The 13572-nt window shown below is 35.1% G+C and overlaps 1 protein-coding gene across 8 annotated transcripts in view; it reads left to right on the top strand.

The window, feature by feature from the left end:
- The window catches only part of LOC122837613 (carcinoembryonic antigen-related cell adhesion molecule 1-like), a 34919-nt gene extending 24811 nt beyond the window's left edge, over positions 1 to 10108 (top strand). For 2 of the 8 annotated variants that reach the window (XM_044128081.1, XM_044128074.1), the window contains 3 exons: positions 8821 to 9009; positions 9151 to 9252; positions 9347 to 10108. In XM_044128081.1, the coding sequence (XP_043984016.1) occupies positions 8821 to 9009; positions 9151 to 9252; positions 9347 to 9543 (488 nt within the window). In that variant the 3' untranslated portion in view covers positions 9544 to 10108. Of the gene's footprint in view, positions 1 to 6535; positions 6848 to 7972; positions 8291 to 8496; positions 8747 to 8820; positions 9010 to 9150; positions 9253 to 9346 lie in introns of those variants that run through there. The other 6 variants (XR_006371798.1, XR_006371796.1, XR_006371794.1 and 3 more) reach the window with 6 other exon arrangements.
- The last annotated feature ends 3464 nt before the right edge of the window (positions 10109 to 13572 follow it).

Genomic DNA, 13572 nt, shown 5'->3' with positions numbered 1-13572 from the left:
CATTAAGGGGACATACATCAGCTGTTGCATGCATTCATGTTTTCAACAGTCACTGTTCAACAAAGACTCAGGTGAATAGAGACATGAAAGCTGTGATTAAGCTGCAGTTGATCCTGATAGGAGTCTGTAGTGGTGAGTGGTTCACAATTTTTGCACATAACATCTAATTGATTGTTGTGTTTTTTTGTCTTATTTTCAAATATAGTTTGTACTTTTAGAAACAAAAACAGCTGACAGTAAAATCCTTAATGGATTCAATTGTGATACCATTAATGCAGTGGTTCCCAAAGTGTGGGGCGCACCCCCTAGGGGGGGCACAGTGCCATTGCAGGGGGTACAAGATGGGAAAAAAAAAAAAAAAAACTCTCAGGAAGCTGTTTGTTTTAACCCCATTTTGCATAGAGGCTTTTTTGTAAATGTATTGATGACAGCAAAGTTGAATATTGTTACAAATAAAAAAGAGAAATATGCTTGAAATAACGCTGACAGCAAAGAATACTCTTCTACAGTATAGAACTAAAAATAAAACAGTTACACAAATCTTTGGGAGCCACTGCATTAATGTTTGTTTATGTTTAAATTTCCTCATTTTTGACTACTTTGTAGTCAAAAAACATTTATTTCCTTGGTATGCATTGGATTTGCATCAGTGCCAGTCATCCTTAGCATATGTTGCATGTATATCTTGCTTTTAACTGTTTCCTTTTGGTGTGGAATTAACTTAAACAAGGTTTAAAACTAAGAATTTGGTATACAAATTTAAATTTTGTGTGGATTTTCTCTTGTCCAAATTTGTTCTAAATTCTACCTACCTGGTTAAATAGTTGCATACACCTCCTACTATTACTTAGATAAATGTCTTAATCAGCATCAGCAAGGTATATATTCATTTATACATATATATTCCGGGAAAAGGCTTGTGTTTTAACCCCTTAATGTCTAAATCACTTAAGAGTCATTCAGGTCACTGACGCTAGAGGGCAGCAAAGTGTTTGCAATGAGATATTTTATGTGTAGTTTGAGGTAAGTTGTAACTACGTGTATTTTCTCACTCAGTTACATTTACTTCAGAAACAATTTGAAAATAAAAACTTTTAGGAATAGTGTTATTGTACCAACTATTTTGAAGAAACTACTTGTGCTTGATGACATGTTTGGCAACCTGTGCGTAGCAGACAACATCGACAGGGGATGCCTTTATTTGTCCTCTATTCCATAGTAAATTCTCTAAATCAGCAAGTCTCATTTTCTGTTTCAAAACAGTAAGCATACTTTATTCTGGTTTGCCACATCTCTGGCATGATTGATACACTTTCAGTAAAATACTTGCTATAATTACTGAGACAAAATCTCAGACTTTTCTCTACCTGTCACATATTATAAACAAATATGTTAAATAGGAAATTTTGATTGCCTTAAAGTACTAGTAAGACATTTTATTCAAAGAAAAGTGAAAATGTTGCCACTTGTTTGTTACTGTGAGATTTAATTGGATCTCCTGCAGCTCTTTTTGTCAATAGCTAAAATAAGATTAGTCATTTGTCTTCTGCTAAGAAGCAATACGATTTTCTGTAATGTTTGAATTCTAGCATGTGTGTATATGATCCTTTGACTGTGAAATGTTTATTACCTTTCAGGTGTGTCCTTGTAGTGGCCATCTTGGAACCTTGCTAAAGAAGAGGCCTACCTCAAACCCAGCTCTTTTATGGAGGGAGCAGTGCTATGATGCTGGAGGCCTAATAAACCAGCTTTGATTGTTGTACAACCAAGTTTGCTAAGTTCTTTCTTCTTTCTTTCTTTATTTATTTATTTATTTATTTATTTATTTATTTATTTATTTATTTATTTATTTTTATTTTTATTTTGTCTTTGCTTATTTTTTTTACTCTTGTCTTTTGATGTATTAAATGTCGAGGTGTTAATGCACACATCTGATCGCAAAAAAATATTTTTAGAGTTTTCAGCACGTGGACCTGCAGATGTAAAAATGCTGTGCTGTCATGCAGTGCAGCTGACCCCTGTAAATAACCTTTTTATCTTTTCTAAACAAGTGTAGCACACTAGGATTTTTGGTGGCATTAAATTTATTTGAGCACCATGTTGTAATTAGTATTTTGTCCACAAAGAGTGATTTTTGTTTTATGTTTGGACCTGGAGCCATTCCAAGCTTGCCTGGCATGGTTTTAAAGTTGTGTGGAATGGTTTCAGGTCTGAAAGTAAAGTTGAGTAAAGCTCTGTCACATCTGTACATGCAAATGTATTGGAAATGGTGCAAAATTAATTACAAATCAAAATTTAAAATAGTTTAAATAATTAATAAATGAATGAATGAATGAATGAATGAATGAATGAATGAATGAATGAGCAAACTTGGCTGTACAGCAATCAAAACTGGTTTATACAACCCCTGCTATACTGGTTATCCCTGCATTTACTCACTTCCTCCCCCTTCTGGTTCACAAAACTCAGGCAAACGAGAAAGGTAGTCAGCAATAAGATTTTTCTTACCTGGACAATGCTGGAGGGTGAACTGGTATGGCTGAAGGACAAGGCAACAATGTAATATCCGTGCATTCTGATGCTGCTTGGACTGCATCCACTTCAGAGGTCTGTGATCAGTTTGCAAAATAAACTCCCTTCCTAGGAGGTAATATGTTAAAGAGTCCAAAATCCACTTTATTGCAAGTCCTTCCTTTTCTACCGTGGAGTACTTTTTCTCCCGGTCAAACAGCTTTTTACTTAAGAAAAGGACAGGTTTTTCTTCACCAGCTTCTCCCTGAGCCAGCTCTGCTCCAAGACCAACATTTAAAGCATCCACTTGAACAACAAATGGCTTTGAAAAGTTAGGACTCTGCAAAACAGGAGCTTAACAGATCAGTTTTTTAAAGATTGAAATGCATGTTTGCAGTCTTCCTTCCACATGATTTTAGAAGTAGACTTTTTTGTTAACTCAGTCAGAGGGGCTGCTCAAGTTGAGAAATGGGGTATAAATCTCCAATACCACCCAACTAAGCCCAAAAATGATCTCACTTGCTTCTTTGTTTTGGGTCTGGGGATTGCTTGAATGGCTTTTACTTATTTAAGTTGTGGCTTTATTTGTCCATGGCCTACAAGGAAACCCATATATTTGACTTCTTCTTGTGTTTCACGCACACTTGCTCACATTCACAGTGAGACCAGCATTCTGGGTCTTTGCCATCACAACCTTGAAATGTTGTAGGTGATCCTCCCAAGTCTCACTGTAGATCACAACAACATCCAGGTAGGCCACAGCAAACTTTGAACAATCATTAACACCATTAACGCGACTCGCTTCTTGACGGCTCTGTCACTCTCATTTCCAGCATCATCTGGACCTCCTTTTTCAGTGGTTCCATCATTTGTTCTGGAATCCTGTAAGGCTTAAGATGAAAGATACAAATGATTGTATCTTTCAAAGTTATTTTGTGTGTTATGACATCAGTTTGCCCACGTACATCTGCAAACAGGGATGGAAAAGATTGTTTAATCTCACCCAGCTGTTGCCAGTGATCAGGCGTTAGATGCTTTGGAGCCTCTACTTTGGCCAATTCTCTGCATGGACTTAATTTAGCTTCTCCATCCTTCAACGTGGCACTGTCTTCAGGCTGAACATCTTGCACAATCAGGATGTGCTTCACGTCCATTTCAGGAACATTTCTTTCATAATACTCCTTTAACAGATTTACGTGGAGCAGTTGCTTTGACTTTTGTTTTTCTGGACAGATAATTTCATAAGTCACTGGACCTGATCTTCTAACCACAGTGTAGGGTCCTTGCCATTTAGCTAGCAACTTACGCCGTCCACTGGGCAAAAGTACTGAAACTTTCTAGCCAGTCTTCAGCTCTCTTTCATGGGCATGTCTGTCATACCATAACCTTTGCTTGTGTTGTGCCTTCTGTATATGGTCTTTAACTTATTCTCTGTATTTTTTCCAGTTTGTCTCTCATTTGCAGTAAGCAGGTGATTGTTTGTTGTTGGTGAAGCCATTTCCCTGGATCCAGATGCTGCTCCAGCCACCCAGTTCTCCTTCAGCATGTCCTAAGGGCCTCTAACCTGTCTCCCATAAAGCAACTCAAAAGAAAGAAAACCAGTTGAAGCTTGTGGTATTTCTCTGTATGCAAACAAAAGAAAAGGCAACCATTTGTCCCAGTTATTGCCAGTATCATCAATAAACTTTCTCAACATTTGCTTTAATGTACCATTAAATCGTTCTACCAACCCATTGGTTTCTGGGTGGTATGGAGTAGTATGAATAGCTTTTACACCCAGTTGATCAAAAGAGTTTTTATCACTTGTGACAACGTAATGGATAAACATCTGGATATCTGGTTTCATAATCACAAATGACTAATGCATACTTATGGCCATTAATGCTCTTAGGTAAAGGACCTATGATATCCGTGGCGATTCTCTCAGAAGGAACAGTCATAATTGGTAAAGTCTGCAACTGTTTGAAATTTTAGTGGGGGCTACTAACTGACAGTCATGCCATGTTTTGCAGTATTCAACCACATCTTTATATAATCCTGGCCAATAAAAACGCTGAGCAACAAAATCATACATCTTTGCCTGTCCTAGCTGCCCTGACTATGGTACGGTGTTACCCAAATGCAGAATTACTGAATGGTATTCTTTTGGCACAACAAGTGTGGGGTCATCAACGTCTGCTAGATACAAAAGATTATCCTTTATAATGAAAGGAGTCCTGCTAAACTTTTGAATGCTACAATACTCTCTTTTTCACCATCTTTGTGTGCTTTATATAAGAGAGGTTTAAAAGATGGATTGTTTTCTTGACTCTTTAAAGTTATTAAGAAATAGATCAATACATGGAGTTAATGGCAAAGCAGGTTCAGGAGGTTTTGACCTGCTTTTGTTTTCATGTTTCTCTTGTCTACGTTGTCATTTCGATTTCCTAAATTTATTTTCTCCTTCATACAAATCATCTGCATCTGGGAGATGTTCTGAGCTCTTTTTCACAGAACATGTGATGAAAGCACAGCAATATGCCACAGAGTATTCTTGAACCAAACAGTCTAGGATTGGTAAATCTTCCCCAAGGTTACCATCATTTGCTAACTGATTCAAAACTCCAACAGTCAAAATTAAAGCTTAGCTTTCAATTTCAATAGTGACATCTGAAGATGGATACTTTTTCTGATATCCATGAACACAAGTAATGTTTTCAGGCTTGTTAAACCTTTCAATGTAACATCCTCACAAAGTAATAATAATAGTCTTGTTTTTTAAAACACATGAGCACTATTTAAGCCCGATTTAACATAATTGGCCTTTGTCTCTACGTCACTGGGAAGCAAAAGAAATATGAAAAAGCCAAATCCTCGGCCATCCCACCCACAGTGGAGAATCCAGAGGACTCTGTCCTGATGGTTCAACTGAGCTCTGCACCTTAGATTGATGACATTATGACTTTAATTTGTAAAAATTCAACAAAAGCTCACAAATATAAACATGTAAATAGTTCTGGGATTGGCTGCCATGTTTCATGAGTGTTTTATCATGCAACATTCTAATCTGTCTTATTTCATTTATGTTAAAGATAAACTTTTTGTTTAATTTCTTTCTTGTGATATTGTCAACATTCTGTCTCATGTTTTTTATGTATTTTCCAATTAATTGTGCTTTCAATAAATTAGCATTCATTATTATTGACTTGTACTATGAGCTTATTATGACTTACAATGATGTGAATAAGTGTTTGCCCTGATTTCTTGTTTTTTGTATGTTTCTCACACTTAACTTAAACTAACTTACTTCTAAGGACGTCTTACATGTGTTGGAACCACTGAAGTAAACAGTAATAGTCATACAAAACCAGCAGGGGAAAATAGAAACTTCACAGAAAAGTCTCCAGCTAAAATGTAACAAAGGAACCTTGTAGCCTCAGAGAAAATGGTTAACCAAACCAACACACAGGACAACAGTTGAAACATGATTTTCTGCGTATGAAAGGATCTTACAGGTTCTTTGAAGCAATTTATAAAGTGCAAACACTGGGCCCTGTCTAACAGGCTTTGTACAGGTCTAGATATTTGACAAAGATACAATATTAACTTCTGAAAGCAGCTGAGCGAATGAACAGAACCTGAACATGAAGCAAAAATGGAAGTTGTTTTTGTTTTTCTTGATGCAACTCGGAGTGTTTTAAATGTGTGTACAATAAATAAATTACATGTTATAAGACTCTAGATTTTTTTAGCAACTGTATAAGCATAAGTATTTTAAATAAACTTTATTTGTATAAAGATCTCTCTTTCTGATTGTAAATAAGTTTAAATTGCTTTAAAAAAAGATATTTATCAAGTGCTGATTCGAAACTACTGTCATAATTTGTGTTATCTTGTTTGTGCCTTTTTATTCAGTTACAATAACAAAATTGCTTTTTCAGGTAATGGACACACCCTTTAAGAATTATTTCAATATTCATCACCTCATTATATAGAAACTTGTTTAAAAATGTTTCTCAAAAACTGTTTGAACATTTTCTTTTTCTTCCTCTCACTCCAACACACAAACAAAGACTTTTTGTTGGTTAAAAGGGGAAGTGAGACTCATATCATTTCCTTCCCTCGTCTCAGTGAGTTAAAAACATGAACGCTACAGTTATTTCATATGATCAAGGTGTTTGGCAGTTCTCCTCTGTTGCTGATCACTAACAGGACACACAGCAGGTTGTTCAGAATAAAATGTAAATGTTACATTCTGGATAAAATACCTCAAAATCTTGCAGCAGTTCAGTGAATCAGTGAGCAAAGATGAAAACCGTCTTTGGATTGTTTCTGATGTCGCTCCAAGTCGCTCATGGTGAGTTTTTTAACTTTTCTCCTGGCAACAAATTTATTCTGTTACAAATGAACAACGTGTGGTAAAATACTTGCATTACATGTTTTCCCCCTAAACTTTGATTTTATGTATTTTAATTAAATTTGTAGAATTTCATAGAAAAATATACACTTAATATAAAAACAGAAATGTTCCAAGCCTGTTTTATATGACTGAAGTATGTGGAAGTGTTTCAACTCCGGCTCATTAGCAAAATGTAAATTTGTTGATAAAAGTAAAGAAATGTAATGGTTAATTCACAAACACGCATAGATGATTTTTACTACTCGTTTTTAGTTATTAAAAATTTAGCATCAAACTTCAAGTCAAAACAAAATGTTAAAGACAAACCAAATAAACAATTACACTTAATATTTATTTGAATTAGGATCCAGTCTTCAGGTAATAAATCTAGTTAATCATTTAGTTCATTTTTATGATTATGTTATTTAATCTTTGAAAAAATTTCTGAAAAATGTCATCATTAGCAGGAGCAGTAGTTTTTGGTAAACAATATCAAGTGAAATTTTTTTTAATCAATTTTATGGATCTCTGCAGGAAACAAACCCTTGACAGAAACATTTTACCACGATCACATGATTTAATGATACTTGATATAAACTATTTACTCATCTTAATCTAATCATGAATGTATGAAATGGGCAGGTTTGTCTTTTATGCGTATTGGTAATGAATTGAAGAGTCACTTTGTGTGACTTTGTTAAAATAATGTGAGTCTGTGATACAAAAACACACCCTGAATCTAAAAAACAGACTGAACAAATGTTTGCATTATTAATTTCCTTTTTAATTCTTATACTTGTGAAGGAGTAACATTAAAATATTATTTATTTTTGGCCTCTGTTTAAGCAAAATTGTGCTGATTGACGTTAGCTTACCTTTTATTGTTTTGTTGTTGCTGTGTTTAAAGTTCTGCTGTTTGATTCGAAATACTTAAAGTCATATTGAGGTTTGAGAAATGCACAATGATTCATATTATAAATGTGTGAATGGCTTAAAGAATCCCTTCATTTTTGTGATCAAGATTAAGAAAATAAATACACTACTTATTCTAAATCTTATTCATGTTCTTGTTCTTACTTTAAGTGGTGGAAACTTCCTGTGACGGCAGACAAAATGGATCTCAGTGTTTTGGAGTTTTGGGAGGAGCAGTAGAAGTTCAGCTGATGGACAACATATCAGAAATACCCTCATTCAGATGGACAATGAATGGCATTGTGATACTCAGTTGGAAGAATGAAAAAGACATTGGTTTAAAGAACGACAGAATAACCTTTTTTCCCAGTAATGGATCAGTCAGGATCAATGACCTGAGAAGGAATGATAGCGGTGAATGTAAACTTGATATGATTGATGGAAATGGAAAAAACACAGGAAGGAAAACTCTGCAACTATTTGTTATAGGTAATCAAATATTTCTCTTGAATTTTTTTTCTATTTCTTACTCTTTTACTTTTGTTTCATTTCATGACCTGAATTAGAGACACATTTTACTTAAATAAAAATATTTTACAACAGACTTCATTTTATTTTCTATGCTTTCTTACTTCCAACTCAAATTAAAAAGGAGCAATTTTCTCTAATTAATTTTTCGTGTGTTTCTCTCTCAGCTCCTGTGTCCTCTGTCCAGCTGGTCACTGAGTGTTTGTCCCAGGGACAGATGAAGGTGTCCTGTGTGTCTCAAGGTGACAGTCCTCAGTACAGCTGGACTCTGGATGGACACACACTGACAGACTCTGAGCTCTTCTCTAGAAATACTGAGACCAACATCATCGTTCTGAGACAAAACATCTTAGGACATCTGGTCTGCTCAGTCAGGAATCAGTAACTCCTCCAAAGGAATGAACTTAAATGACTGTGGTGAGTAAGAAAATAAAAATAATTAGTTTTTTATTATGATCCATACATGATTTATAATTTTTTTTTGCTTCTAGGCTTCATTTTCATCAACTGCACTTCCAATGGGACACGAATAGCTAAATGGGTGTATAAAGAAAATAAAACCCTGTGTGTTGAACGAACAACAGTCCCTCCAACAACTGAATATACTATTGTGGGTATGAAGACACAGTCAAATACTTCTCCTACAAGCCCTAGCGACAATCATCAACCTTGGTACATTAGTAAGTGAAAATTAAACTCTGCTGTGGTAAATTCAATATAATCAATTCCTTTCTCCATTCCTGCCAATCTGCTTAGATCCCACAGAGTAACACTGAGCTTAAAGACCCGTGTTTGTCTTATTTTCTAATGTTTTCATACAGGGCAGTTGCCTGTAATGGGTGGTGTATTAGCAGCGCTCGTAATTGTCTTGATAGCCAGCATAGCCTTCGTCTGTGTTCACAAGGATAAGAAAAACACAAAAGGTAAAAAACACAGCTTTCTCAATAACTAACTCAAGACGATACCTCATATAGTCAGTAGGTTGACATTATTTCTGTTCTTCCTGCTTCTCTGCAGTGGAGAAGGCGGATGATGACCAGGAAATGACCTATGCTGATGTTAGGATTGTGAAAAAGCAGGGGAGAAGAGTGGACAAAAGTGAGGAGGCTGATGTGGAGTACGGCCAGATCAAATTTTCAAAGAAACCAAGAGCATCTCAAACTAACCCGACAATGGATGATACTGTTTATGCACAAGTACAAAAAAACAGGTGATTTGTCTAACAGGCTTATTTTTACACATGTATAAAGACAAAGCTATGAAAGGCTGAGAGGGAGAGATGATTTCCCTCATCATGATGTAGGAAATGTAAAGTGGAAAAAGCTTTTATTGTATATAACTTCCAGCTGAAATTTGAGTCATGGCCCATTTATGGAGATTAATGCAGCTGTTCCAGCTTCAGCTCAAAGCGTGGGCCATTCACTGCATGTCTATAAATTCCCCCTGTTCCTGTTTACTATGATGCTGAATAAAAAAAAATAGTACCTCAAAATTGTTTAAACATATCAAGTGTTACAGCTAAGGTTTATTGTGCTACTTATTTTTTAGAAGTCCATTTATAATTGCAGTTTTAACTTATTAAACGTGATGCTTGCTTCTTGATAACGTAAAGTCAGCTTGGTGAGCAACACCATATAGCACTTGAAAAATATTTCTTTTAAATGTCTTTAATTTAAAGTGTTCTTCCTATATATTTTTATTGTACTTGAAAAGCTGAAATACTGTTACAAAAAGCTTCATGTGATGTTTATCAAATTAAAATATGTTTGATGAATACCAGTTTAGTGAGTGGAGTTTATACTTTCACCTACTGCTATAAAGCTGAAGTAATGCACTCGCTACATAATGCAATTATTTGTTGACATAAACCTAAATTAAAAAAAAAAACACTTTTGGATAAATTAATAATTAATATCATGTTCATAAATGATTTATTAATTGTTTTTATTATAATTGACGTAAATTTGCAGCTTGTTTGGGAGTTGATGTCAGCGTCAGTGAGCTTATCGCCGTGTGGCTCTAGAGCAGAGAAACGAGAGAAACTTTATCTCTAGGGAGGTTTAAGGTAAAAAAAAAAAAAAAAAAAGGTTTCCATGACACAAACCTTCTCTAAGACAATTATAGTTTAAATTCTCGTATGGACTTAATGGTTTTGAATGCACTTGGTTGTTCAAAATGTTCTTTTATGCACAGTAGGCCCTCATAAGCAAATAAAGAATCGCATTATATTACAGCTATGTTGCCATGCACAGCAAACCAACAGAATTTATTTCGCCTTATCATTTTATCTTTAACTGCTAAACTTTTGTACTTTTCACCATTTATTTGTAATTTTCATGCAGTGAGATAAATGCAGTGGAAAATAGTCTTAGGCAAGCACACACACACGCACTCACAGAACAGAGGAACTGAAAATGTGGCGTTCTTTTAATATTCAGCACATTCAGTTTGAGGAAACAACATCTAACATCTTGTCAGATAACAGAGGGAAGGTTGAGTCTGAATTTCAACACCCTCAACTTATCTTTTCTATATTTGTTCATGTGCGTGTGTGGTTTCCACTTTACCAAGTACCTCTGTGAACAGAATGTAGAGATTAAGTGTAAGAGCACTGACAGTCAGGCCCATATATATTTGCAGAGACAAAGTTTTTTCATGTTTAGTTTAGGTAAATTACACTCAGGTGAAATCAAAGAGCATTTCTTACACAATCCCTTCATTTTAGGAAGTCAAAAGATATTGGGAAACTTAAATAACTTAAAATAAAATGTTCACCTTTAATATTGAGTTGAAAATGTTTTGCTGCCAATGACAGTTTGAAGGGCTGAATTTGTGGACATCAGACAGTAACTTCCTCTGTTGTAATGCTGTCAAGGGCGTTTACTTCAGTACCTTTCTTAGTGATTATTTTTGTTTGAAGTTTAGTCTTTAACAAGTGAAATTCATGCTCAATTGAGTTAAGATTGGGAACTCAAGAGTATTCTACTTAAACTTCTGAGTTGCTTTGGATCATTGCCCATCTGTTTTAGAGTACACACTATATTTCTGAAATAAGAATGAATTCAGCTGCCTCTGTACTGGGTCACGCCATCGATAAACACTATCGTTCCAGAAACACTGACAGTCACGCATGCCCAAATTTCCACAAGTTTGTTCTTAACTGAAGAGTGACAGGAAGAAAGCTACTGTTGAGCAAAATTCATGAAAATGTACTGATTACAGTTTTCCACACAGAGACACGGGGGAAATGTGATTCAGTTAGATCAAAATTCAGCTGGTCTACATTCAAAATGCTGCAGAGGGAAAACAGCGTCATGATGTGGGAAATGTGTTTCTACAGCAGGGACGTGGAAGTTGGTCAGAGATCACAGGAAGTTCGATTGAGCTAAATATGAGGCAAATCTTGACGAAACTCTGTTTGGAGAACAAAAAGAGCTTTAATTACAAAGAACTTACAAAACTTTCTATCCATGGCTGTTAAAAACTGACATTATAGTGGTTGTATTGACTTTCAAACACAAACTGCAAGCACACACAACTAATTTCAGATTTCTATTTGCAGAAAAGTTTCATAAAGTCACTTTCCTCTTCACAAAAATCCCCCGCTTTATTTTGGTCTATATCACATAGAATTCAAATATGAGACATTGAAGTATTAAGTATTATAAAACAGTTTATCATTTTGTGTCCTTGAAGAAAAGAAAATATTCAACAAACTTTAAAAACATACAATTTTCATTTCTTAATATCATTTTTAGCTAATCTGTGAACAAGCTGGTACTCAGCCACATTCAAAGCTAATTTCTGAGATTACTGTTTTCTAAAACTATTATGAATGCTGCTGATACATGTGCTTATAATATTGAGCTTTTGTTACAGGCAGGTATAAAAAGATTGTTCCAGCAGGTGTTGATTTTTAGTGATACTTTGATCTTTTGGTCAGATTTTACTTTAGAAGTTTGGCTTTCACTTTCTGTCTGTTTAATCAGCAACAGGATATGTTAAATTTTATGGTTTGATGTTAAAGGTTAACAATCATTCAGCTGACATACAGGGCCATAAAGCACATTTATGATCGAAGCCATTTGCATTCTCCTTAAACTACAACCTAAGATCTCTTCATGCGGCTCAGTCAGTTCCTCTCTTTCCACTTAAAACACAGAACCAGCTATTTGGGATCTTTGAAAACCGTAAAATGCCGGACTTTCAAACAGTGGCAATTAAACGTTTAATTCCAATAAATGTCAAGAGACTATGATCGTCATGGCACGTCATGTGATGTCGCCGTGCAATGCCAAAGTTAGCCCACTATAAAACAAAGTCCAGCCCCAATTTTTGTGCCTCCTGTAAGTCAGTTTTCCATTTGAAGATAAAGTTAGCCTACAAATTGGCCAAAGATAGGAATCGTTAACGAGATGTCATTTGATTAACTTCATGCTTCGTTTGGTGATGAATTTATATCAAGTGCCAGTATAACTTCACTCTTAGCTTTGTACTAGACTTTATGCTGCATAATATTGTTGATACTTTTTTTTTTTTTTTAAAGTCTCCATCTTTATTTTACAGAAACGTCACATCAAAATGAGTCAAAGTCAAAGTCAGCTTCTGTGTTGTTCTACCATTTTGTTAGGACATAATAACTTATTTCTGGCCAACCATATCAGCCTGCTTTATCCTAAAATTAAACATTTTGAGGTTAGTAATTTCAAACTAACATAATGAGTTCATATCACATGCATGAAGATGTGATTTGTATTTCCATAAATGTAGCATGACTGTTGTCAGTGGCATGGCTCACTTTTATACTTGATCTTCCGCTTTCGTCACAACATAGACGACTCAAACTCAAGTGATACTTTCATTAATGCTTTACATTCATTTTGAGGCCTGCAGTAAGTTATTTATTTTAAAAATTCAAATTTGTGGCACAGCCCAATGTCTGTGTTTAGAGCCAAAAATACTGTGTGTCACATGGCATGAGGTTGAGCAGTCAGTCTGTCAGTCTGTGGCTAAACTCTCATCTGAACTTTTCATTCTTTGGGATAATGTTTTATTAGCTACACCTTCGCTTCTTTAGAGCATTTGATATGTTGGCTAAAAGGACTAAATATAAATGAATTATTAAATACAACAATATTCATATTAATTCATCTCCGCTGTACTTCAAGCTAACATATGAAACTTAAAATGTTTGTCCACAGCTGCCAACTTTAACTTCTTTTTTCTTCTTTCTTGAAGTTCCC

Source organism: Gambusia affinis, linkage group LG09, assembly GCF_019740435.1.
Source record: "Gambusia affinis linkage group LG09, SWU_Gaff_1.0, whole genome shotgun sequence".
NCBI lineage: Eukaryota > Metazoa > Chordata > Actinopteri > Cyprinodontiformes > Poeciliidae > Gambusia > Gambusia affinis.
This window is presented reverse-complemented; position numbering and strand designations above follow the sequence as displayed.